The following is a 25,788-nucleotide window of genomic DNA, read 5'->3' as shown; positions in this document are numbered from 1 at the left end:
GTTTGCAAACATTTGTGCAAAATTACAGTAAGTGGGCTTTCAATCGAGTTGTCCCTGTAATTTACCCTCAAAGCACAGACTGAAGTCTATATGAATGATCAATTGGAACCTGGAACACAACATAGGAGTTTTGCACATTGTCCCTCTTCCCATTGTGTGTGAGTGCATGCATGCGTGGGCGTCGGCATGTGCGTGTGTGCGCGTGCGTGCATGGGAGGAGGCTACGTAGCAGTATCTATTTAATAGAGATGATCACTGAGTCTGTCCCCCCTCAGTCATGGCTCTCTCTAGGGTTAAGATGTGGACATGGATTCTATCTGCCTGTTTAACATGGATTTGTATCAGTCAAGCAGCAGCAGGACCGTAAGTCTAGCTCCACACCTCACATCAGCTTTAAAACAATAACAGCATGTAAAATGTAAAGGTGTGCAGTATCACTGGATTTGAATGCTTCCTGGATTGGATATTTTGTTCTCGGAATAGTACAATTTCCATATTTAGTTATTCTTATTTTCTTTGTATTATAGGCAATACATGGTGACCATTCCTGCAGTTATGGAGGCAGGCTCTGAGGCCAAGTTCTGTGTGGATTTGCTGAAGCCCAATGAAACTTTGACCATGACCATCGTGCTGATACATGACACGAACACAACAATCCTCCAGAAGACCTCTGACAAACCATTCCACCACTGTGGACTATTCCAGGTTCGGCTGCTTAAGTTTTGCTCAGAAATTCCCAATTCAACAACAGAAATATATCTTATATACAACTGCAGTATGTCTGCATTATGCAACCACTGCTACAACTGGTTACGTTTAATTGGGTCAATTTTGTCTTTTAATATGAGTGGATTTTGCATCATAACACATGAGCTCTGGATGACGTCTCAAAGGAATTTGGGGTATCAATATGTATCTGTTAATGTATCCATCACAGGCTCCAGCGGTGAGGAATCAACTGGTTTCGAGTCTTGAGGTTGTAGTAAAAGGCCAAACATTCCTGTCTAGAGAAGTCAGGAAAATCATGTTCAAATACTACAAACCCATGACATTCATCCAAACAGATAAACCGATCTACCTCCCTGGACAAACAGGTAACACTGTCTTTGATAGTATGACATTTACAGTGTAACATGGATGAAAAGAGGCTCAGATCAGCTCACATAAAATGCCGTAACTCCGGCTAGGAGCGACCGGGACAGCCGGGGCCGGTACCTATTCGTCCGCCTTGCCGGCGCGGAGACCCCACCCCACATTTCTCACATGGCCCTCTTCTAGCGCCACCATGAGGCCGATTCTTGCAAAACACATTTTTGGACACTGCTCCTACAATTTTCGCCCTAAAATCACGCAAATCGGTACACAGTATGTCTACACTCATCCCATCAACATGAATCTGTCCCATATAGCGCCACCTCCAGGCCGATTTTTCAAAACACATTTTTGGACACTGCTCCTACAGATTTTGCCCTAAAATCACAAAAATCACTACACAGTATGTCTACACTCATGTCATCAACATGGATCAGGAAGATTTTGGCAAAACACATTTTTGCCCTATTTGTGGAGATAAGTGACCTACGGTCGCTTATCTCCCGATTAGGGAGCCTTACTGGTAGTATGACATTTACAGTGTAACATGGATGAAAAGAGGCTTAACTCAACAACTAGCTCAGATTATGCATAATGTATTTGTATTTACGTTTTGAGTCAATAGTAGCAAGTTCCATTTACCATTTATGCATGCTGTTCATTCCTATCTATTCCTGTATTTCAGTGAAATTCAGAGTCGTTACCGTGGACACCAAGTTCACACCTATCAATGAGATGGTGAGTGATAGCTACTCAAATTACTTCCACAGCATGAGCATCATTATACAGAAAATGTGTAATAATAATAATAAGTGCGACCTTAACTATGAAAACGTCACATCTTGGCCGTAGTTCCATAGATATGTAACACCTCAATGTCTATAGCTGCTGACCTGTTGTGACATCACATCATTGTGACATCACATTGTGACATCACATTCCGTCCTTGTCCCTTGTATACCCATATATGTAGATCCCTGATGTCATCAATATTGAGCCCATAGCTTGGAATGCCCATATATGGACATATTGTGTGAGTCTCATGTGGTCTATAACATAAGATATCTATGATGTCAGACGTCAGTCATGTCCATATTTGGGGAAATATTTGGTCCACATTTTGTCCAACTTAAACAACCAAGCGTAACACGAATCACACTTGCAAATGAATTCCGTCCTGCCCGAGGTCGCTTTTCGCCCTTAGGCGTCTTATGTATGTAATGCCCGCTAGATCAAAGAGATATCACTATGGACTGGGGGATATTAGACTTTTAAGTCATCAGGCTGAGGCTTTGAGCCAATCTATCTATATCTCTACATCTATATATAGAGAGATATAGCCATACCCAGTAGAATATTTTTTATACCAGTTTCAAGGGTCAGTGACCTTAAAGATGATGGTAACTTACAGTAAGTAATGACAGATAAACCAAACCTGCAGCAGTGTGCTCTTTGACATGACCTGTGTTTAACCTGGCTTAACAAACTGCTCAATGCGGAGGCTCCTGTTGAAGGTCTTACATGTGCATAACATGAATCAGCCCACACAAAATACACATGCAAATAAATCGCCTATTACTGTATATCAACATGTATTAGGATTTGAAGCTGATTACTTTAAAACAAACAAAAAAAGAAATTCCTTAAATGAAAATAAAAATAATTAATAAGTAGTGAAAATAGCTTGTAGATATGTGAGCTATTTTCACTCATTTGGGTCCCGGGCAAACATCTAATTTCTCTTTTGGGTCTTGAGATAAAATGTTTGGGAAAAACTGGTCTACCACGCCCCAAAGAAAAGGGTTAGGTCTAAATGCAGTATCTCTTATAATGACAATGAAACTTGAATTAGAATTTGTTGTAATAGGCTAATTCTATTTTATGATTATATACAATGTGTCTGTTTTCAGCCGATCAACATGCACATTTTAGTTAGAAAATGTATCACTGTATTATCCATTATACTCACTATAGCCTATCAAACAGAGTGTGTATGCTGTATAAATGTGAATATTTCATGTCCATAGAGTACTCTGTTTGCATGTGCTTGCTTTGGCAATGTAAACGTATGTTTCCTCATGCCAATAAAGCTCTTTGAATTGAAATTGAATTAGTGAGACTGATTCAGAGATTAGTTTTCTATTTAACCAATATCCCCTTTTCTTCTTCTCCTTGCAGTACGATATTGAAATTGAGGTAAGACTCACTGTATTGAATATACAGTAACAATATCCACAACACATTTGATTTTAACCTGTTTTTGATGTTCATATCCAAAAAGTGAAAGGTGCAAGTTGTCATGTTTATCCACCGGAGAATAGTTTGCAACTATGTGCATGTTTGTCATTCAAGAATACACAATTCTATAACTATACTTTAGTTTAAACAACTATATAAGCCAACCTACAGAAGGCTGGATCATTACATATTCTGATGGGCTTCTCCTTTGCTTATTGAAAATCTGTGATGTGATTATGATGATTGTTATTACACTCTAAAGATGTGCAGGACCCTATCCAATATTTTGACTTACTTTCTGAACCACCTCCTCTCCTGTCTTCCCCTCTCCTCCCCAACATTGATCTTTGAACAGGATGCTAATAACAACCGGATTGGACAGTGGGTGAACCAAACATCTAATGGAAAGATTCTGCAGCTTTCTTACTCGTTGAACCCTGAGGCCCGTGAAGGAAGATACAAAGTTATTGTTCATGATAGAGAAATAGATAGGGAAATCGATCATTACTTCAAGGTGGAGAAATACAGTAAGTGAGGTTGCTTGAGGTTGTTCATTTTGGGAGACATTTATTGAAGCCTCCAATTACAATAATTGTTATATATTTTGAACAATATGCAGGAATACCATGTATTTCAAGAATCCGAAATGGATTTTCAAATTATATATTTTTTTATATCCGGAAACACATCTCACCTAACATCTACCCATTCATGTTAAACATAAATATGAAAATATGTACATTTAATTGTCTTGAATTGTCATTTTTACAATTGTACAAATGTTTCCCAGTTTTGCCCAAATTTGATGTAAAGGTCGAAGTACATGATGAGATCAGCATTCAACAAGAGGAATTCACAGCTGAAGTTTGTGCAACGTAAGTGCTAGATACGTAAACTTCTCTTAGCTTAAATGTACTGTAAATATTTGGATATTCTTGAGAGTTTTATATTGAGAAAACATTGAGAAATGGTCAGATATCTATTTAGACTAGATATGGGTGAGGATATATTTTGTACTATTTCTACACATTTGATGTATTACCTCGTGTTTATCTTGTCACAATTTAGGCTTTTAGCAGATGCTCTTATCCAGAGTGACTTACAGTAAGAAGTCGCTCTGGATTAAAAACCCTGTATGAAGAATTGAGTACATTGTAGATTTTGAAACATGCAAGCTATTGAAATACTGTACATATATTTGTTATTGTATGGGTGAAAAGGATCAAATAAATAGAAGACAGGGATGTTAACTCCTTATGTTATCAGGTATACCTATGGACAGCCTGTACCTGGTAAGGCAGAAGTGGAGCTGTGCCGACCACTACAGCGAAATATATATGTCAGCTATATGGCTACCCCAGATAATCCAGAGGGTGTCCCTGACATTATTGCACCATGTCATAAAGAGACAAAACAGGTGACATGACAATACAAATACAGAACCTATGACCTATGACATAAGGCCCATTCCCACTGGGCCAGATAACAGATAAAAAAATCTCTTTCTCCAGATATTTTTACATTCAAAGTGGATGGTAGATACAGATAAAAAAAATATCTACCACAGATAAACGTATCTGTGGCAAATATCTGTGGTAGATATTTTTTTTATCTGTATCTACCATCCACTTTGAATGGAAAAATATCTGGAGAAAGAGATTTTTTCTATCTGTTATCTGGCCCAGTGGGAATGGGCCTTAAGGCTTGTCATTGATTGTCTGTCTGACTTACTGAGTGACTTTATGTTCTCTTTGTATGCTATACAGACGGACAAGACAGGCTGTGCCACCTTTACTATCAAAATGTCAACTTTCACCAAACCTGCGCAAAAGCTTCTAAATGACGAATTGCATCTCAATGCTAAAGTAGAGGAAGACGGAACAGGCAAGTCTTCACACGGTTGGACACATTTCAAGCAAAGCAATGAAATTCAGTAGCTTATCGTCAGTGTCAAGAAATGTTTCACACTACGTAAGTAACATGGAGGGATTTTCTCCACAGGTATTACACAGCCACAAGGGAAAGTGATCTCTCTCTCTTATGTTATTGGAAAACTGTCCTTTATTGAAACACCCAAGGTGTATAAAGAACAATCAGTGATTGAAGGCAAAGTAAGTCCAAAAACATACAGTATGGTTTTACACCTATTGCTTCAGTACAGTTCTATACATATGAAGCTGGCCTTATGCATTCTGTTTAATGTAATTGTGTATTTCCAACTCTCAAGGTCAAAGCACTTTACTTGAATAACACACCCATTCCTGGCATGATGGTGTATATGTTTGGAGGTGAAAGATGGTCACCGATTAGCATAGTGAACGTCACAACTGATAGCGACGGTGTGGCCAGTTTCTCAGTCAACCCATCCCAATCTAAAAGCGACGCCCAGGGGGACATCCATCTCAAAGTAAGTCAGAGGCAGTGTTCATCCACCTGCAACAGATAGGACCAGCGCAGTGGAATCTCCTGTGATGTAAAGTCTATTAATTCCAGTATTAATTCATGGTTGAATCAATACTGAGGTAAGAGTGAAGACACATGCCAAACCTTTTTGGGATCTTCACAGACTAGGTGACCAACCAAGCAACAGATAACAGGAAAGGCAGAGAGGCTGCGGACAGACACAACAGACTCAATAACTGACAGAATTGTATCTCCACTATAGCAGCTTAGAACATACAGGTAGAAGACTTGACGAACATGCAACACTACCTAAGGCTGAGGTTAAATACACAAGGCATAATGGGTAACAAGTGAATACAGTACACAATTAACAGGGGAGATATTAATGACAAACAAAAGGGGAAGGCACTGACACTGAGGACATCTGAACATGCAGGGGAACACATAAACAGGCAGTGAGTGGTTCAGGAGAACAGAGAGAGCATGACAGGAAACTTTATTCTTTTTTTTTTTTGAACTTTGTTTTTATTTCAGTTTTGGCAACTTGTACAAATATAATAAACATATTTTCACAACTGTTTTTTTTTTTTTTTTTTTTTCTTATACATTTTTCAGCTGTATACCACTTGTAGAAAAAAAAAGGAAATAGAGATTATTTGGCAAAAAAGCAAACGAACAAACAAACAAACCAAAAGCACATTCGAAAAACGCACATTAGGAATAGATGATACAGTAGAACAGTGTATTCTATGTGAATTCTATGTGAATATGGCAGAGGAGAGAGAGTCTAAGTGGGAAGGTATTGAGAGAGCTGGGGCAGAATGAGAAATCAAAACATTTATATTTGAGGGAACAGAAGAAGTTTGATCCATCAAAATTGGTGTAGCTGGAGTCCATCTTTTAAAGAACAAGTCCGATTGAAGTCTTAGGGCGTAAGTAATTTGTTCCACTTGATAAATTTCACGTACCTTAGCCACCCACATGTTGTATGTTGGAGGGTCCGGTTTCAACCACTTAATTGTAATACATTTTATGGCCGCTGTGAGTAGTATATGGAGTAAATATATTTTGGCTCTGCCCTCTATTCCCTCAGGTACCATTCCCAACAACATTACCATGGGATCTACATCAAAAGCTTGACCAAAGACTTCCTTCAGTGCCTCAGAGATCTCCTTCCAAAATAGTCTTAACTTGGGACAGGTCCAGAATATATGAGTGTGGTTACCAATATGTGCCCCACAGTCCCTCCAGCACCTATTAGAATGAGTCGGTCCCATTTTAGCCATAATCACCGGCGTCCTAAAAAATCTAGTTATCACTTTCCATTTAAATTCCCTCCAAGTATTCGAATTAGTTACCAAGTGTGCTTCACTGCATATCTCTTCCCATTGATCTGATGGTATGTCTATACCCAATTCGGCTTCCCATTTTTCCTTTATATATATGGAATTGTTAGGAGACAGATCTAGAAAAAGTTGATAAAAGTCTCTAATTACCCTCCTCTCCTCATCAAATTCGAATATTAACAGAAGTTCTTCTATTGGGGTGGGTTTCATGGCATTCTTCCAATCTTTATGATTTGTTAAAAAGTGTCTTAGCTGCAGGTATCTATAGAAATCCGTCTTAGGGAGGTCAAATTCAATTTTCAGTTGTTCAAATGATTTAAGGCCATCCCTCCCACATAGTTGGTGTATACTTGTGAGACCATGTGCTGTCCAATTTCTAAAACCTGCATCTAGTTGATTGGGTATAAACTCCTTTATATATCCAATATGTGTTAATAAAATGATCTGTCCAGATACTCCAAAGGACGATCTTATTTTCTTCCAGATTTTAAGGGTGACTCTAGTCCATTCACTCATTTGTTCCACTTTCAGTGGGGCCTCTAGGAAGGGCATAGCGTCAAGGGGAACCGTACAGAGGCTCTTTTCAATGTTCAGCCAACGGGTATATGTTGCATCTTGGAGCCAAATGGTCAATGGTTTCAATTGTGCTGCCCAGAAATAGTGCCTTAGGTTTGGGAGTTTCAATCCCCCATTCTGTTTAGATAGTTGTAGTGTTTTTAGTCTTACTCTTGGGCGTTTCCCCTGCCATATAAATTTTGAGATCAGTCTGTCCAATTTATCAAAAGTAGATTTAGGGATATCCAAAGGGAGCATCTGAAACGGATAGAGCAGCCTAGGCAAAACGTTCATCCGTATACTTTCTATTCGACCCAAAAGTGAAAGGGGAAGCACTGACCATCGATTTAAATCTTCACTGATTTTCCGAATTAATCTTGTATAATTAGTGTCGTATAGATTATCTAAGGATATTGGAATATAGATTCCAAGATATTTAATGCCATCACTAGGCCATCTAAATTCGCTCTGAGTCTTGAATATTTGTGAAATTTTTCCACTAATATCCATCGCCATTGTTTTATCAACATTTATTTTATATCCTGAATAATACCCGTATTTGGAGATAAGTGTTTTTAGATATGGAATTGTTGTTGTAGGCTCTGTCAAGTAGAGTAATACATCATCGGCGTATAGTGATATTTTGTGTTGTTCTTCATTAATCGTTACCCCTTTGGAAACTTTATTCTTGACACAGACAGAGCATGGAGCAACAAACCTTGAGGTATTTTTTTCATGATGGGCCTGTGTGATAGCCTAGGCACACGTGGACTGGAGTACGGGAGTCAGGAATACAGACAAACTGGGTAGACTGTTACCTAAGTCAAGTTGTGGTGTTACAATGATATCAAATGGCCACGAATAGGCAAGAGGCAGGGGGATATTTTGAGATATATTGTATGCAAGTGGAAACGTTGGTCGTTGGTAGTGGAAAGGCTATTTGGTCACAAATTCAGTAGGGGGATAACTTCTGTGGTTCATGAACACGCACAAACACTTTTAGTTTAGTTGTTGAGATACAGTAAGTTGTTTGTGACTCGGACCAAAGTGTTGAATGGATGGCTAGAATGATGGATGGGCGGAAAGACCGACAGATGGACAAAACCGACATAACAATTTTTAGAACTACAATCTACAATTAAATAGGAAATATTTAGCAATACAATTGGTTATTAAAATGTCCTTTCTGTTTTGCTGTGATCAAGGCTAGTGGTACACCAGTGATAGAATACCCTGGATACAGAACACCATACTATGAGGAGGGGCAGCATCTACTTTCCCGATTCCAGGAAGCCACAGTTGACACCAAGACAGTGAGCTCACTGGAGGTGAAGAAGACAGAGAATCCACTGCTCTGCAATGGAGAAAACCACATCACCATCCACTACACTGTAGTTGGAGAGACTGCAGGCCCTGTGGATCTGATGTACCTGGTGAGACACACACACACACACACACACACACACACACACACACACACACACGCGCGCGCGCACACACACACACACACACACACACACAATCAGTCGGCATGCTGGAATATTCTAATTCAATCTTGTGATTGGATTACTTTCGATTATTTTGATGAACTTGTCTTTAATCTGTAGGATGTGCAGTTAACAGAATTACATGATGACCCTCACCCAATGTTTCATTTCAATTCCTTTTACATGTAATCTTTTATGTGTCTCTCCAGATTTTATCCAGAGCAGCTATTATCAAGGAAGGACTTGTAAGTGTTCAAGTCCTGGATTCTCCAGGTAAGTAAACAATCTGCAACAAAGACAACAGCACTGATTGTCCAGTGTTTAATTTACAATAAGTGACCACAATTCAAATGAAAACAAATAAAACATGTTATCTATACATTGAGGAACCGTACGGTAAGTAAGCATGCCACCATTCGCGACAATGATAGAAAGGTGTATTGAACACCTCAAAAAAGTTAATTTAGCTTCAGAAAAATGTGTTTCTCTATGCATAATCTGCAGTAATTTACAATTGCAATCACATCACTCAAGAGGCTATAGCTACAAATTCTTCTCTTCTCTTCTCTTCTCTTCTCTTCTCTTCTCTTCTCTTCTCTTCTCTTCTCTTCTCTTCTCGCTGCTGTGGCGTTTCAGTCACCGATGGTGAGATCTCCTTCAAGTTGGAGGTCACCCCAGAAATGGCTCCATTGCTCCAGGTGCTGGTGTACACCGTCCTCCCCAGTGAGACGGTCATTGCTCACAGCGCAGACTTCGACACAGAGAAATGCTTCCGTAATAAGGTCAGTTAAAATCTGGCCTCTACTCTCCTTTGTGCCAATGTGATCTCAAGGGATCTGGGTAACATTGGTCACTGTTGAGGATGAGGAGTCAGAAGAAGTGTTCAATTTGGGTGGGTGGGGCACATGAGTCATTGCAGGTGTCAAGGTCTGTATCCATAGTGATGTTTTGTTCACATGTCAGGTGGTTCTGGAGTTCTCTCCATCCACGGCGATCCCCGGAGAGAGGAATTCACTGCAGGTGTCGGCCATTCCAGGCTCACTGTGTGGTGTCAGTGCCATCGACCAGAGTGTTCGCATCAAGGAGCCAGGAAAGCAGCTCAATGCAGACAAGGTATAAGACCTTCCACATACCTGGCATCATCATGCCTTACAGTAATTTGTTTATTTCTGATGTTGTAACTCAATCTTTGTGCTCAAACTGCCTTGAAAATGTACCCTTAGGGATGAATATTATATATTTTGTATTTGATCCTGATCTTTTCATCACTAATTGTTGATCATCAATACCTTCGTTATTTTGATGCTAAGCTCTTTTCTTTGAACAGATATTTGACCTGTTGCCAGTCAAGAAATCAGACTATATTCCATATGAACTTGAAGATGATGTACAATGTTTTCCTGTGAGATCAAAAAGATATATACATCATGGTGATAATCACAAGGATGCACACACAGTCTTTAAGGTATTCCTACACCTCGATTTCAACTTAAATTGTCAAAAGGCAAAATCTTTGCTTTTCATTTCATAATCAGTTCAACTGCCACCATAGGATACCGATACTTTACCAGGACATTTATTAATCTAACTATAATTTATCTAGAATCTGGGACTGAAGATGGCAACAAATTTGCTTATAAAATTACCTAACTGCGTCCGATTCAAAGGAAGAGAATACTACTATGGTGACCATGGAAGTAAGTATACAACCAGTGTGAATTCATTTGCTTTCAGTCTGTTTTCATCTGGGAGAATATTACCGTTTTTCTTTTTCTCTTCCAGTTGGCTACAGATACAACACCCGATACCACTCGCCAATAGCAGTAGAGTATAGCATGACTCTTGATTCTGCTCCTGCTGGTCCACTTGGTGAGGGCGGTCCTTCAGTTCCTCCACCCATACAGACCATCCGCACCTTCTTCCCAGAGACATGGATATGGGACCTGGTGGAGGTGGGGTGAGTGCACAGAACTACAAAATTACACATCCTCTTCTTAAAAAGGAAGAGGAGATCCAAGCTCTCATAAAATGAGGAGGAGAGGAAGTAAAGTTGAAACATATTGAAACATAAACCTATATTCAAATGTGTTTAAGGGAGGGCCAGCTGGCCTCAGTGTGTCGTCTCAGGCACATTCAGCTCCATATACCGTACAGTATGGGCACAAAAGGGACAAGAATTGACAGTTAAGGCCCTTTCCCACTGGGTGCGATAATGATAACGATATGTCGGCGACGGCGTTCACATCAATTATGACGGCTTTATCGTTGTGGTGTGGACGCTACCGATCACTTCAATTGAAAAACGATATTTTGTATTGTTATCGCACCCAGTGGGATAGGGCCTTTAGGCCTACATAGAATTCTATATGGGCATACCAGTATGCACATACAGTATATGGGCTTATACTGACCACATCAGGGATCTCCATATATGGACATTGTAGGGACAAGGACTTTAACAGATACAGAGATCTCCATACAGTATATGGGCATAAATAGTAGGGACAAGGACTGAAATATCATCCGCTTCGTTATCATCTGCTGGAATCGCAGATTATCACATTTTTTCAGCATATTGTTTGCAGCTAGTAGGGCTACGAGGGCTGCGAGATCTCCATACATGGTAATATCAGTCGGATCGACGATGTGACATAGGTGTGCCATGTGCGTTCTATAAAATCTGGCCAATGTTTCGACCATGCCGTTAAAGTCTTCATCAGGGCGAGAACAGCACATTCTTTTCTATTTTAAAGGAAGGGCAGATTATGTTAGTTTATTGAGTTCATAGTTTTAGCTTAATTTTAGATGATCTCTTCCGATAAGCTAACCACAGAACAGGAAGAGGTTTGGAAAACATGTCATGGCTCTGTTTCTCAGATAGGTTTAATTGTTTCACCTGTCTGTCCATCATCCTTCCTTCCAGGGATTCAGGAAGAGAGGACGTGTCCCTCACTGTCCCTGACACCATCACCACATGGGAGACGGAGGCTTTCTGCTTGTCCTCAAGTGGCTTCGGTCTTGCTCCTCCCAAGGAGCTCAAAGTCTTCCAGCCCTTCTTCCTGGAACTCAGCCTGCCTTACTCCATCGTCAGGGGAGAGACATTTGTTCTGAAGGCTACTGTCTTCAACTATCAGTCCAGCTGCATCATGGTACTGTCTGTCTGTCTGTCTGTCTGTCTGTCTGTCTGTCTGTCTGTCTGTCTGTCTGTCTGTCTGTCTGTCTGTCTGTCTGTCTGTCTGTCTGTACGTACGTGCGTGTGTGCGTGCGTGCGTGCGTGCGTGCGTGCGTGCGTGTGTGTGTGTGTTTTAAGTAAGTATATGTATATTTGTTTCTTCCTCCATTCCATCCAACCATTGTCTCTCTTGCTCAGGTTAGTGTGACTCCCAGCCCCTCATCAGATTACACTCTCACAGCCATCCCTGATGAAGAGTACTCCTCCTGTGTCTGTGCCAACGGACGCAAGACCTTCCACTGGACTATGGATGCCTCTGTCTTAGGTGAGACCTGAACCCTATCTTCATATGGTACCACAGTTTAGAATTAGAAGAACTAGCCCTTACCCGTTCAAAGATATGAGCTCCGAAATGATGTGCAGTGTGTGGGTTATGGGGTGTGCACTGTGCACACAGTATATGAGGGATGGAAAGTAACTTTAACTGGTGCTTGCATGATAATATGTAGGAGCATCAATGTAAGAAATACCTGTTTCGTTTAATGGCTACAGAGATACTGTGTACCGATCTGCATGATTTTTGGACAACATCTGTAACAGGGCCAGACAACACCCCCCCCCACCCCCGCCCGCCTACACACACACACACACACACACACACACACACACACACACACACACACACACACACACACACACACACACACATCTGGTTAAACATGTTGCCTCATGCTAGATGCAGAATAGATATGCCTCATGCTAGATGCAGAATAGATAGTAGATACACCTTAAAAATGCTAATATACAGCATATGATTTGTGAAAGTGACAAACGGCCTTCACAGTTATGTTAGTTGTGTTCATATGCTAATGGTGATGCGATTTCAGATCAATTGCTCCAGCCACTGAGGAGAAACGCTGTTTCAGACAGACACTCAGACAGACAGACAGACAGACAGACAGACATTCGGAAAATTATATGTTTGATGGCTGATGGGAAGGCAAGGCATGACTTGACTGTTGTTTGTGGATGTTTCCAGAGGTTGTCAATGTGACTGTGAGTGCTGAGGCGGTGGCGTCACACGTATCGTGTGGCAACGAGATAGTCAACGTGCCAGAGAGAGGTCGCATCGATGTTGTCACACGCTCTCTGATAATCAAGGTAGGCTGCAGTTGTGATCGTGCTGAGATTTTCATTTTGTTTTTGTTTCTGTTTAAAGTTCAATTAGCTTTAGTTTAATTATTACATTTAATTATTACATTTGTCTAGGTATTTGGCGGCCAATGAATGGACTGAAAAAAGTCTGCTTTTTACCCCTTTCAGGCAGAGGGAACAGAAGTGACTAAGACCTACAACTGGTTGATGTGTCCAAAAGGTGAGTGTGGAGTGTATAACACATGAAGGGTGCTGTTGATAACCGCGTTGTAATTGTCAGTGTTTATATGACTAAGATGATTGTTTGATGTTTCTGTTACTCATGTTCATGTTTTTCTCTGTCTAGGAGAGACTTTGACAGAGGACATCGAGCTACAACTCCCTAATATTGTGGTTTCGGGATCTGAGCGTTCTTCTGTATCCGTCCTGGGTAAATAGACAGTTTTTTTTATCACACACTACAGTGGGGAAAGACAGGATAGAGAAAGGAGATAATCTGTGATGCAGTTCACATTCAAACCCATGCCATTACAGTTAGGTCTCAGCTAGTTTCCTGCTGTCTGTTTCTATAAACTGTCCTTCAGTCTAACAGCCTCTCTCTCTCTCTCTCTCTCTCTCTCTCTCTCTCTCTCTCTCTCTCTCTCTCTCTCTCTCTCTCTCTCTCTCTCTCTCTCTCTCTCTGACGACAGGAGACATCCTGGGCCGTGCCATGAAGAACCTGGATGGACTGCTGAGGATGCCGTATGGATGTGGGGAACAGAATATGGCTCTCTTAGCTCCCAACATCTACATCCTGGAATACCTGAAGAACACAAACCAGCTGACACCGGCCATCAAGGAGAAGGCCATTCCCTTCCTGAGCAGCGGTGAGACAAACTGTCGAATTGTTTTAATTTAATTATGGAAAATAAATTCAACTGTGAATTACTTCCAGGGTGAGATGTGAGCAATCCTTTGCCAACATTTTGGAGATTGTATTTATCATTGATCACGCACACCTGTACCAATGCTGTGTTTTCTTCTGTATTTTATATATCATAACAACCACAAGGTCAACTAAACCTATTACTTTATTATAATAAAATAACAAATTAATAAACTATATGCGCAGGCTATCAGAGGCAGTTAAACTACAAGCATGGTGATGGTGCCTACAGCACGTTTGGATCTGGACAAGGGAACACTTGGTAAGAATATAATATACTTATTATAATGATAAAAAAGTATAAATACTTTTGTGCGTGTGAGTGTGCGTGTGCGTGTCTGTGTGTGTGTGTGTGTGTGTGTGTGTGTGTGTGTGTGTGTGTGTGTAGGTGTGTGTGTGTGTGTGTGTGTGTGTGTGTGTGTGTGTGTGTGTGTGTGTGTGTGTGTGTGTGTGTGTGTGTGTGTGTGTGTGTGTGTGTGTGTGTAATAACTATTTGGGCATAATCCACCTGCCCACCACAGACAGACAAACACAGCTAATAGGCAGCGCGTACAAGTGATATATAATTTATGTATATATATGTATGGTATATCCATGAAAACACTTTCTCAAAAACCTGCTAATATGAATAAGAAATCAGATGAGTTAGCCAGTGTTTTTTCCCCATCATCAGGTTGACTGCATTTGTCCTAAGAGCTTTTGTCCAAGCTAAGTCTTTTGTCTTCATCGACGAGTCGAACATAGAACAACCAAAGACCTGGCTGGAGAGTAAACAGAAGAGCAATGGCTGTTTTGAACAATTGGGAAAACTCTTCAACAACAGAATGAAGGTATGAGACGGACTGGAGAGATGGACTGAGTAAAGTACAGCATATCACCTTTATCGCTTTTATATCATACGTTTCCAAAAATCTATTTCAAAGTTGATTATTGGTGTGTGTGTGTGTGTGTGTGTGTGTGTGTGTGTGTGTGTGTGTGTGTGTGTGTGTGTGTGTGTGTGTGTGTGTGGTGTGTGTGTGTGTGTGTGTGTGTGTGTGTGTGTGTGTGTGTGTGTGTGTGTGTGTGTGTGTGTGTGTGTGTAATTGATTGATGTTTCCTTTCCTCAGGGTGGAGTGTCAGATGAAGTGACTCTCAGTGCTTACATAACTGCTTCGTTACTGGAGATGAAATTGTTACCCTCGGTGAGTCACCTTTACAGCATTTTAGAAGCTCATTCACAGGTGGAACGGAGCTATTAGAGTGGAGAGATGAGGAAGAAAGTCGTTAGTATAGTTCTGTCTATGTGACACTGGCTCAGCGACTAAAGAACTGAAAGTTACATTATAACCCAGGTTCTTTGAGTGGAGAGATTGACTCTCCACTACATATGAGAAAATCGCATATCGGGTCGGGTCGAGGCCGGGCACTGAACTCCCTGCTGCGGCGGGGAACGCGCGTGCTGAATTTGAAGCCGGTGGGACGAACGGTTCTCGAGATACGCGGATTACATACAACATACACACTCACAGAGATTTTTTGTTGACTCATGTGGTGTACGTGATGTCAGAGCCTTTTATGAAGTGATGTCACAATGAGTCAGCGCTTGCGGCGGTTTCCTCAGAAACAGCCTGATGTCAACAATCATCTCCGCATACAGAGATTCCGAACGTTTCGCGGCGGTTCGGGAAAACCACGCATCGGGTCGAGTCGAGGCCCGGCACTGCACTCCGCACCGCGGCAGGGAACGTGCGTGCCAAATCTGAAGCTGGTGGGACGAACGGTTCTCGAGATACGCGGATTACATACACACACACACACACACACACACACACACACGCAGAGACTTCTCGCATTTATTGTAAGATTATAATTATCATAGTAATACATTAATACTTTATATTGTATTTTAATCACAGTTAAAGGGGTCAATTTGTTTCTTACCGATAGGGGTACTTTTGTGTAATGGAAAATGTAGATATTTTTATGTGGTGCAGTGTGGTGTGGTGTGGTGTAGTGTGGTGTGGTGTGGTGCTAAAGCTGCAGTCGAAAAGGGGCTTTAGATTCATCTTTTCAAGGCCCTGACAGGGCCCAACAGTGACTGCAACCCAGTTTCATCTCCCTGAGGAGGGTGGGAAGGGTGCCGTTCAATAGACTGACAGCTAACCGCTAATGTTAACCATTTATGCTAACAACAACCGTCGTTTTGACTACTACTATGAAGCACATTTGCCAATAACTTGGCAATAGCGTGTATGATTATTCAGGACGTAATGCCTGTGTGTGTCTCTCTGTAGGATCCTGTGGTGAGAAGTAGTCTGTCTTGTCTGAGAGAGGCCATCGATGAGTCCATGAAGACCAACACCTACACCACAGCTCTGCTGGCCTACGTCTTCTCTCTGGCGAGAGACACAGAGACACGTTCACTACTCCTAGGACACCTGGACAAGATTGCATCACAAGATGGTGAGATAGAAAGACAGAGATGCGTTTAGATCACATAAAATAAAGTTAGCTCATTAGCTAAAATATTTTAATTTAATTTTAATTTACATTATTTGCTCTTGTCAGTGTATTGTTCATAGTTTTGAGTATCTGACCTTAGTTTACTTTAAATTAATTATTACTAGCAACATTTACTTTGGTATGTTACTGTGCATACATTTTGATTTGATGAATGCTTGTTTTGTTTTCGTGTGCCTTGGTGGATCCCCAGGAGGTTTCCTCCACTGGACTCAGACCTCCGCGGGCACTTCAGCCTCTCTGTCCGTAGAGATCAGCTCCTACGTGCTGCTGGCCAAGCTCGCCAGCCCTGAACCCAGCGCTGCAGACCTGGGTTATGCTGCTCGCATCGTGAGGTGGTTGGCCCTACAGCAGAACTCCTACGGTGGCTTCTCCTCCACACAGGTACTGCTCAATGATCTGTTCTATCTGAGACACTGCCAACCCCATAGACATAATGAACTAAATATGCATAGAATTAGATACTAATGCACTCATACAAGTGTTTCCACAAGAATAGTCTTCTGATTCATTCTTCTTTTTCTACTAAATGTCTTCAGTAGAAGGTACACAGAAACTCGCATATCTCTGAGACTGCTGTACTTGGCAGAAAACATCTGTGACGTCCACTTAAAGTTTTCATTCTTTATGCAAAATCAAGTGCCAAATAAATGCTTTTGTGCCCAACATTTGTCAAAAGAATAGGTTTTGTTTGTGTACTGTGGTAGACTGTAGTCTCAAGGCTCTATGACCTGATTATATTCTGTTGCATGTGAACATCACCAGAAAACACTGTCAACAAGCTCTGTATGTGACAGACTGATGTCAGAGGTGGTGTGTGTGCTTTGTAGGACACAGTAGTGGCTCTTCAGGCCCTGGCTCGCTACTCCACTCTGGTCTTCACCCAAGAGGGCTCCAGCACTGTGACCGTCAAGTCCTCCAAGGGTGATGACGTCTTCCATGTGGATCATAGCAACAGACTGCTTTACCAGGAGAGGGCGCTGCAGGGTGCGATAGGAAAGTACAGCCTGGAGGTTAAGGGCACTGCATGTGTCTCAGCACAGGTCAGCTCCTGTCTGTTCTATATATACTGCACATAACTTATTCTTCAGAATCAGAAATCAGAAATTCTTAATAACTTAAAAAATACTTTACAGTTAAAAGAAGGGTGAAATGTATATCTCAGGGCTCCTCGGACTTGCAGTTCATAAGTCGAAAAGAGAATATAAATAGCCTATATATAAAAGCATCATCACATAATACAAATAAATAAAAGGTCTTTATGTCTTGTAGTTGCAATGATGTATGAAAAGGGCTCTTTAGATTAGCCTCCTAAACCAGCCACCTCCTGAGAGAATCTGGTTTACGAGGCTATCTTTACACATCATGATTGTACAAATCAAACTCTTCTTGTTTCTTCAGATGTCTCTTACCTACAACATCCCAACACCAGTTGAGGAAAGCAGTTTGTCCATCAAGGTCACACCTGAGACCGACTGCAGCAGCAACTCTCTGAGACGGAAATTAACTCTGAAACTACAAAGCCTGTAAGGATCACCTGTAGAGACACAACTACTGCCATGACAATGATGCATTTTATACAGTACACAACAAACTCAATGTACCGCACATTAAAAGGAAATTCACACTAAATATGAAAATAATGATATATAATATAATATAATATAATATAATATAATATAATACAATACCAGTAAGACACCCTAAGGGAGAAAAGTGAGTGGGGCGAAAAAAATGAGTGTAGCCTACATTTGGTCATCACATGGCCACGCCCACTATGATGTCACCAATATTGTCCCATGACTATTTTACCCCTGATGGCGCTCCTACTCCACCCCCCTTAACATTTTTACATAGAATTTGCACAAATCACACAAATTACCTTTTTGGATTCAAAACTTTGATTTTCGCCGAAAAGCGACAAGTTTGCATGCCTGACGACAATACTTTATTGTCAGCTCACACTGAAATATGTCTTAATTGCGACCCAGCAGCCCTGTGACACATATACTCACATTTGACATAACAAGCAAAATGACATATATGAAAAACATAAAGACAAGAGCAATGTCCACCGTGTCCAAACTCCTCAATGTAAGCCTAGGGCTGTCACAATTATTACATAATCGTCTAATCGTGATTATTTGACATTATCGCAATTATTTTGTCTTCTACCACTTTTTCGAGTCACGTGTTCAAATACTGGATTCTGATTGGCTAAATTCCGGAGGTTATGAGAGGACAACTGCCGCAAAGTTGTGTGTCCGAGATCAATGCGCCTCAGTGTACATCCGGGGACTTCAGGAGGTAGTCGGAACACCTTTCCCCCAACCAACAAATGACGGTGGCAACGGTCCTATGTTTACTAACGTGCATGCTATAGTCGCCGATTTATTTGGATCCAATGCAATCCGCCAACTTTAAAGCCCCTTTTCTCTGAACCTATGCCTTTCTGGAAGCGAACAGCCTCTATTTACGGCCGGAACGGTACTTCTAACTGACGTTAGCTTAGCTGTAAGCTAGACGCATGGATTAGTATGGAGTTGGCGCCATCTGTTGGTGAGTAGAAGATGTTGTTTGTGGAACTATCTGCTGTCTCGCGGAAGTTTTATAGGCAATAATGATTGTAACTTAAGATCCTTGCAAGTTACAACTATGTGTTTTCTTTCATGTATACGGGAAAAAGTGGTAGAAAAGCTATTTACCACTCGGGGTCGGACATTATGCTCTCATAATGTCCTGAGTGATGCGCCTCGTCCGATAACACCCTCACTGCGGACATTATGAGAGCATAATGTCCTCTCACTCGGGGTAAATTGCTTACATAATCGTCATAATCGTGAATGTTGAAAAATGTCCAAAATAGTGGAAATAGCAGATCTACAAGCTCACAACGCGTCGCATCACTATCAAAGTTATTTTTTAAGTAGTAAGTTGTCAAATATGTCAGTAATTTCTTTGTATATTTAGGTTATGTGTCATATCTACCATGTGCAACTTCAAAGCCTAAAAGCCAAACAGAAATGTAATTATCAACGACAAAAACACAATTAAATCGTTAATCGCCAATTATTTGAGTGACAATTAATCGTCATGTAAAATGTCATATCGTGACAGCCCTATGTAAGCCTCAAAGTCGAGTGATGGACAAAGGACCTCTTCAGTCTGACCATGTATGCAGGAACACGTATCTCCTTCCTGAAGGCAGCAACCTATATTCTACATACAGGGGCGTCACACCAAATTCTGGGCCCTGGGTACAAGGATTCACTCCGGGCCCCCCATGAATGTTAACTATTGAAAAATAGCAGATATACAAGCTCACAGCGCGGCACCGAGTGCCGCGCTGCGAGCTTGTATATCTGCTATTTTTGAAAAATCGTGAAAATGTGTGCAAGAAACCTATGTCAAGGACCCCCAAGATGATATGTATTTGGCCACGGACCCCGATCTCAAAATATTTAGTTCCAGGGACCCCCAGAAGCAAAATTTGAGTTAGACATGTTCGCTTAAAAAATACATAATATATTCAAAGATTATTTTCACACATTTTCACAACTTTTCAAAAATAGCAGATCTACAAGCTCGCAGTGCGGCACTCGGTGCCGCGCTGTGAGCTTGTATATCTGCTATTTTTCAATAGATAAAGTTATTAGGGCCCCTCCACCTTGGGCCCCAGTAACTCAGTCCCACTTTCCTACCCCTTGTGACGCCCCTGTCTCCATACAAAATATGGGTAGAGTCTGAAGTGATATTCCTTCCTTGCCAGCCTTAGATTACTGTTATTATAGACCGATTTCTCAGAGTGGCAGCCATAACTGTGGTGTCAAGCGGCACCGCTGTATTGTGTTAGCAAGGAAAGAAGCATGCTGTACCAGTATGGATGCAGTTCCAACTGTAACATCTTTGACTCTAGAATACTCTAGAAATAGAAGTCTTAAAAAAAAAGCACCCTTGCATAATTCTCAATCATTAGACTTATCTAGATGTTTTGTAATTAAGTGGACCAGTTTGACAACCAAATCCTCCATACCAAAACCCTTCTTATAAGCAAACTGACTGGGATCGAATTTGTCTTTAGTTATAATAACAAGATGTTGTAACAGTATTCTTTCAAGTGATTTCATAATCACTGAACTGAGAGATATGGGTCTATAATCTCATATGTCTATAATCCTATATGTTCTTTTGGACATTGGACCTTGGGTAATGTTTTTTATTTGTCTTTCCTACCGCTATGTACAGATATACTGGAAATGAGGCAACAACAAACATGGTGTTAGTTGACGTAACAATGCTTTCTGGATTCGTCCCTGACCAAGAGTCTTTGAAAAAGGTGAGTTATTGTACACACTGATTGAGAAAACCTTTTAACTGTATTTTGTATGTTAACATTCGAGTGCTGAGTTCACAGATAACCAGTTCAATATGATGGTTTTATCACAGCTTAAAGGGGCGCCGCTGGTGGATCGTGTAGAGCAAAAGGACGACCACGTCATCATGTATTTCAAAGAGGTGAGAGACCAGTTTACACCAGATTTATGCTCAATACAAATCAGACCAAAAATCGAACCCCACAGGTCATTTACACTTGTAAGTCTAAAGTTGAATGAACACGTTAACAGATCTGTTTACTATCACTATAAAGTTTTTCAAAATTTTAACGAACCAACACCTATGGTACAACACACAATTGACAAAATGATTAACTAAATGATGATATGATATGATATGATATGATATGATATGATATGATATGATATAGTACTTTATTGTCAGTTCACACTGAAATTTGTCTTGAATGAATACATGAGAGCAACAGACTGATATTGTGCTTATTGTGTGAAGAGTTTTGGAAATGTGCCTACAAATCTGAAAAAGTTGATATTGTAGGTTGATAATTCTTTTAAGAGAAAAATCACACCTAGTGTGAAGTGAGCGGGGCTATGTATGAGTTCATTTCATTAAGCGTCCCGCTTTGTGTAAAGATGTGTCAAGATGTAGGCCAGATGTAGGCCACGCTTCAGAGCCCGGACATTTAGTGGGCGTACAACACACTTTGAGCACTTTGTGCCAAGATGTAGGCCATGCTTCAAAGGCCGGACAAAGCCAGATGTTGGAGCTTAGCTCCTTCCAGAAGCACCGCTCCAAAAAAAGAAATAACTGTGGTGTCCCTGGTCTGGAATTCCATCTGTCTGCAAGAGACCAGTCCATTGTTTACAGCCAGAGTTCATGTTTAGATGGACACAATGTATATTGGTTTTGAAAATTGGTAGAGGCAAATGCCAAAATAGAAAGGGTTAATTGGTAATTGTATATTCTACCAGGAAGATGGTTGCATTAACGTGGCATCTTTCTAATCCTGTCTAACCAAGCACCTGGAAAAACATGTGAAAATAATTTCCTGTTACAATATAAAAACAGCAGTATAATGACAGAATACATTAAGGTAAATAGATGTAACATATACCAGTAAGACTCCCTAAATAGGCCAAAAGTTTGTTTTACCAATTATCAAGACATACGGGCAGTTGACAGTTTGCCATGGTTACTCATTGAAGTTGAATCTCCATATATGGAGATAACCTACGCATCACACTAAGTCTGACCTCACCAGCCCATATTTGGGCATGAGCAACTTATGTCTCCATATATGGAGATATGATGACATCACACAGTCCTCAGCCGATGATGTGGCGTGATGTCATACAATACACAAACGAGCCCTACAGTATAAAGGGGCAATTCTTGCCAGGAAAGAAGCATTTCCTCGACTCAGACCTTATCGCCAGGGTTGGCTTATAGCAGCTGTCGGTAGGACCATATGGATTCTGTTAGTGTGGATCTCCTAACAGGGCATCATCTGGGATACAATCCCTTTTATGCCCATATACGGAGATCCCTAACAGAATCCCTTTCATGCCCATATATGGAGATCCCTAACAGAATCCCTTTTATGCCCATATATGGAGATCCCTAACAGCATCCCTTTTATGCCCATATATGGAGATCACTAACAGCTAACAGAATCCCTTTTGTGCCCATATATGGAGATCCCTAACAGAATCCCTTTTATGCCCATATATGGAGATCCCTAACAGAATCCCTTTTATGCCCATATATGGAGATCCCTAACAGAATCCCTTTCATGCCCATATATGGAGATCCCTAACAGAATCCCTTTTATGCCCATATGGAGATCCCTAACAGAATCCCTTGTATGCCCATAAATGGAGATCCCTAACAGAATCCCTTTTATGCCCATATATGGAGATCCCTAACAGAATCCCTTTTATGCCCATATATTATGGAGAAATCCCTGCTCTGAGTATCTGACATCAGTGTGATGTCACCTGTTTATGCCCATATATGGAGATCCCTGCTCTGCGTATCTGGTTGCTATGGTAAACAGCTGGTTGCTAGGGTAAAAAAACATGGTTGCTATGGTAAACAGTTGGTTGCTAGGGTAAACAGTTGGTTGCTAGGGTAAAACCATGGTTGCTAAGGTGGTTGCTAACGTACACTAACAGACCAGCAACAACAGACTGTTGCCACAGCAACGTACACAAAGGTTTGTGTACACATGTGGTGTGATGTCATACTGATGCGGAGATATGAGCAGGGCAAAGGTGTGACGTGTGACGGACGGACGGACGGACGGACGGCCGGTGGAGGTTTTCATAGTAAACTGCTCCCTGACGGTCGCAACTACATACATACTACTACATACTCTTGATAATCTACATTTCTGCCAACAGTTACCAAAAGGCATAGCCATCAACCATGTCTTAGAGCTCCTACAGGAAGTCCCAGTTCAGAACCTGAAGCCAGCGTTGGTCAAGATCTATGATTACTACCAGCCAAGTGAGTACATGTACAGTGTTACACAACCTCACCTAATGAAACTGATGCCCAACAGTACTGTACAAGTGTTTCTTTGGTTTTGCGTTTTTTTCTCAGCACCTACCTGAGTACGGCTGCTATGACGTAATCGCCATAGCAGTCAAAATCTTTAAGCAAACAGCCGTCGGCGACGGGGTCCCACCCCTTTTACTGAACGCTTTGGTTCCCATGGCAATGCGTCTGTCTATACAGTAGACGTTTTAGGCGCTACGTGGAAAGGGACCTTCTGGCGTAGTACAGACGGCTGCAGCGGCGGAAGGTTGATCTATCGAGCGCTGATCATTTCCGGTTACCGTTTCCAACTGCCGTAGCCGCCATTTGCTTAAGTTGCTAGTAATGGACACCTGCCAGCCAAACAGAAATGAATACTGTCCATGGGCATGGTACAGACTATAAAAGGGAATTGTACTGAAATGTTTTCTTTTATTTCCTGCTGCTCCAAACACACTAACAGGTGTCTTTTTTCACACAGGTGACAACATGGAGACAGAATACAGCTATGCTTGTGATACACAGTAATGGCCATTTGGTCATTCATGATGTCACATAGCCAGCAGTTCAGCAGCTATTACATCGTCACCATGTGAAAAATGGATCCATCCATTTACAAATAGATTTCTCATTGACACTTGTTAAATTCCTGCTCTTTATGTGCAGTGAGGATTAGAGGTGATTATTGAGAGATTTGTACAAGTGTATCTAAACTAAACTAAATCTAAAACTATCACTACATGTCTGTATTCAGAAGTGTACCATTGTTACTTGTTGACTTTGCCTTGCCTCATTGAGTTTTATGGTTGTAAATGTATGATAAGTGTGCATGTGTGAGATTATATTATAGGTTCAAACCACAGTTTAAGCACCTTTTGGATTACCTGTCTAATAAAGTTACATTTCAATACTGTACCACTGTGTAATATTTCATGAGGACTGTAATTATTCAAATTATGATGTAGCCTGGCTCCAGCAGCCCTACGCTAGCTTCAGCTGAACGGAGCAAAAAAGCCCACTGACGGGAAGTCAAGGGTTGACGTTTGTTTATTTGACACATGCTGTAGCTTGACGTCGTGCTGCTGCTAGCTGCTGCTTTAAATAGGCTTATGGGCTCTCTGCTATGAGGGCTGCTGGGGGTCAGGGAAACTGGACCAAAGGGGCATTTCTGCCTAATAGACCGAATGGACAGTCCTTTAGGATCAAGTAGGAAAATGCCTAGATGTTATTTAGTGCTGAGTTGTCCTTGCCAGGGGTTTATGAATTATAGTTAATAACTAGAAGCTGGGCCGCCCTTCGGGCGGCCCAGCGTCTAGTCGGCGACCTGGCCAACTCGCCCATATATGGAGTATCTGTCTGTGCCTCCAACTGTGTTGCAGACACAGTGCCGGTTCCCCCTTTAATGCAAACCTCACACCTGTTGTCATAGGACCCGTTTTGAACATCTGTTTGCCTGTGTCCATTTATGCCCATATATGGAGATATCTGTATCTGTCTGTCTGCGTCCATTTTATGCCCATATATGGAGATCTTTGACCATCTGTTTGCCTCTGTCCATTTATGTCTATATATGGAGATATCTGTATCTGTCTGTCTGCAATCCATTTTATGCCCATATATGGGGGCATTCATTTTATGCCCATATATGGAGAACGCGCGTGCCCGTGGGACGAACGGTTCTCGAGATACGCGGATTACATACATACATACACACTCACAGAGATTTTTTGTTGACTCATGTGGCGTACGTGATGTCAGAGCCTTTTATGAAGTGATGTCACAATGAGTCAGAGCTTTCGCCGATTTCCTCCGGAACAGCCTGATGTCAACAATCAACCCCGCATAAGGAGATTCCGAACGTTTCGCGCCGGTTCGGGAAAACCGCGCGTCGGGTCGGGTCGAGACTCGGCACTGCACTCCCTGCCGCGGCGGGGAACGCGCGTGCCGAATCTGAAGCCGGTGGGACGAACGGTTCTCGAGATACGCGGATTACAGACAGACAGACAGACAGACACGCAGAGA

General features: G+C 41.4%; 1 protein-coding gene across 1 annotated transcript; it reads left to right on the top strand.

The window, feature by feature from the left end:
* Nucleotides 1-236: 236 nt before the first annotated feature.
* LOC308290372 (alpha-2-macroglobulin-like) lies at nucleotides 237-24,681 on the top strand. Its single transcript, XM_080732172.1, has 35 exons — nucleotides 237-363; nucleotides 528-705; nucleotides 938-1,094; nucleotides 1,778-1,830; nucleotides 3,271-3,288; nucleotides 3,686-3,857; nucleotides 4,121-4,205; nucleotides 4,597-4,747; nucleotides 5,097-5,214; nucleotides 5,332-5,441; nucleotides 5,558-5,737; nucleotides 8,840-9,067; nucleotides 9,331-9,394; nucleotides 9,758-9,903; nucleotides 10,085-10,234; nucleotides 10,449-10,586; nucleotides 10,725-10,818; nucleotides 10,904-11,078; nucleotides 12,045-12,270; nucleotides 12,492-12,618; nucleotides 13,333-13,454; nucleotides 13,617-13,668; nucleotides 13,795-13,878; nucleotides 14,138-14,314; nucleotides 14,560-14,635; nucleotides 15,047-15,203; nucleotides 15,480-15,554; nucleotides 16,647-16,815; nucleotides 17,066-17,256; nucleotides 17,703-17,915; nucleotides 18,274-18,398; nucleotides 21,118-21,208; nucleotides 21,319-21,387; nucleotides 23,631-23,736; nucleotides 24,248-24,681. The coding sequence occupies exons 1-35, from the start codon at nucleotides 278-280 to the stop codon at nucleotides 24,292-24,294; spliced, it is 4,410 nt and encodes a 1,469-aa protein (XP_080588298.1). The 5' UTR covers nucleotides 237-277; the 3' UTR covers nucleotides 24,295-24,681.
* Nucleotides 24,682-25,788: the final 1,107 nt, after the last annotated feature.

Source organism: Nannobrachium achirus (genome assembly GCF_963921795.1).
Source record: "Nannobrachium achirus genome assembly, chromosome: 8".
Classification (NCBI taxonomy): Eukaryota; Metazoa; Chordata; class Actinopteri; order Myctophiformes; family Myctophidae; genus Nannobrachium; species Nannobrachium achirus.
Note: the sequence above shows the minus strand (reverse complement) of the source record. Positions and strands in the feature narration are given on the sequence as shown.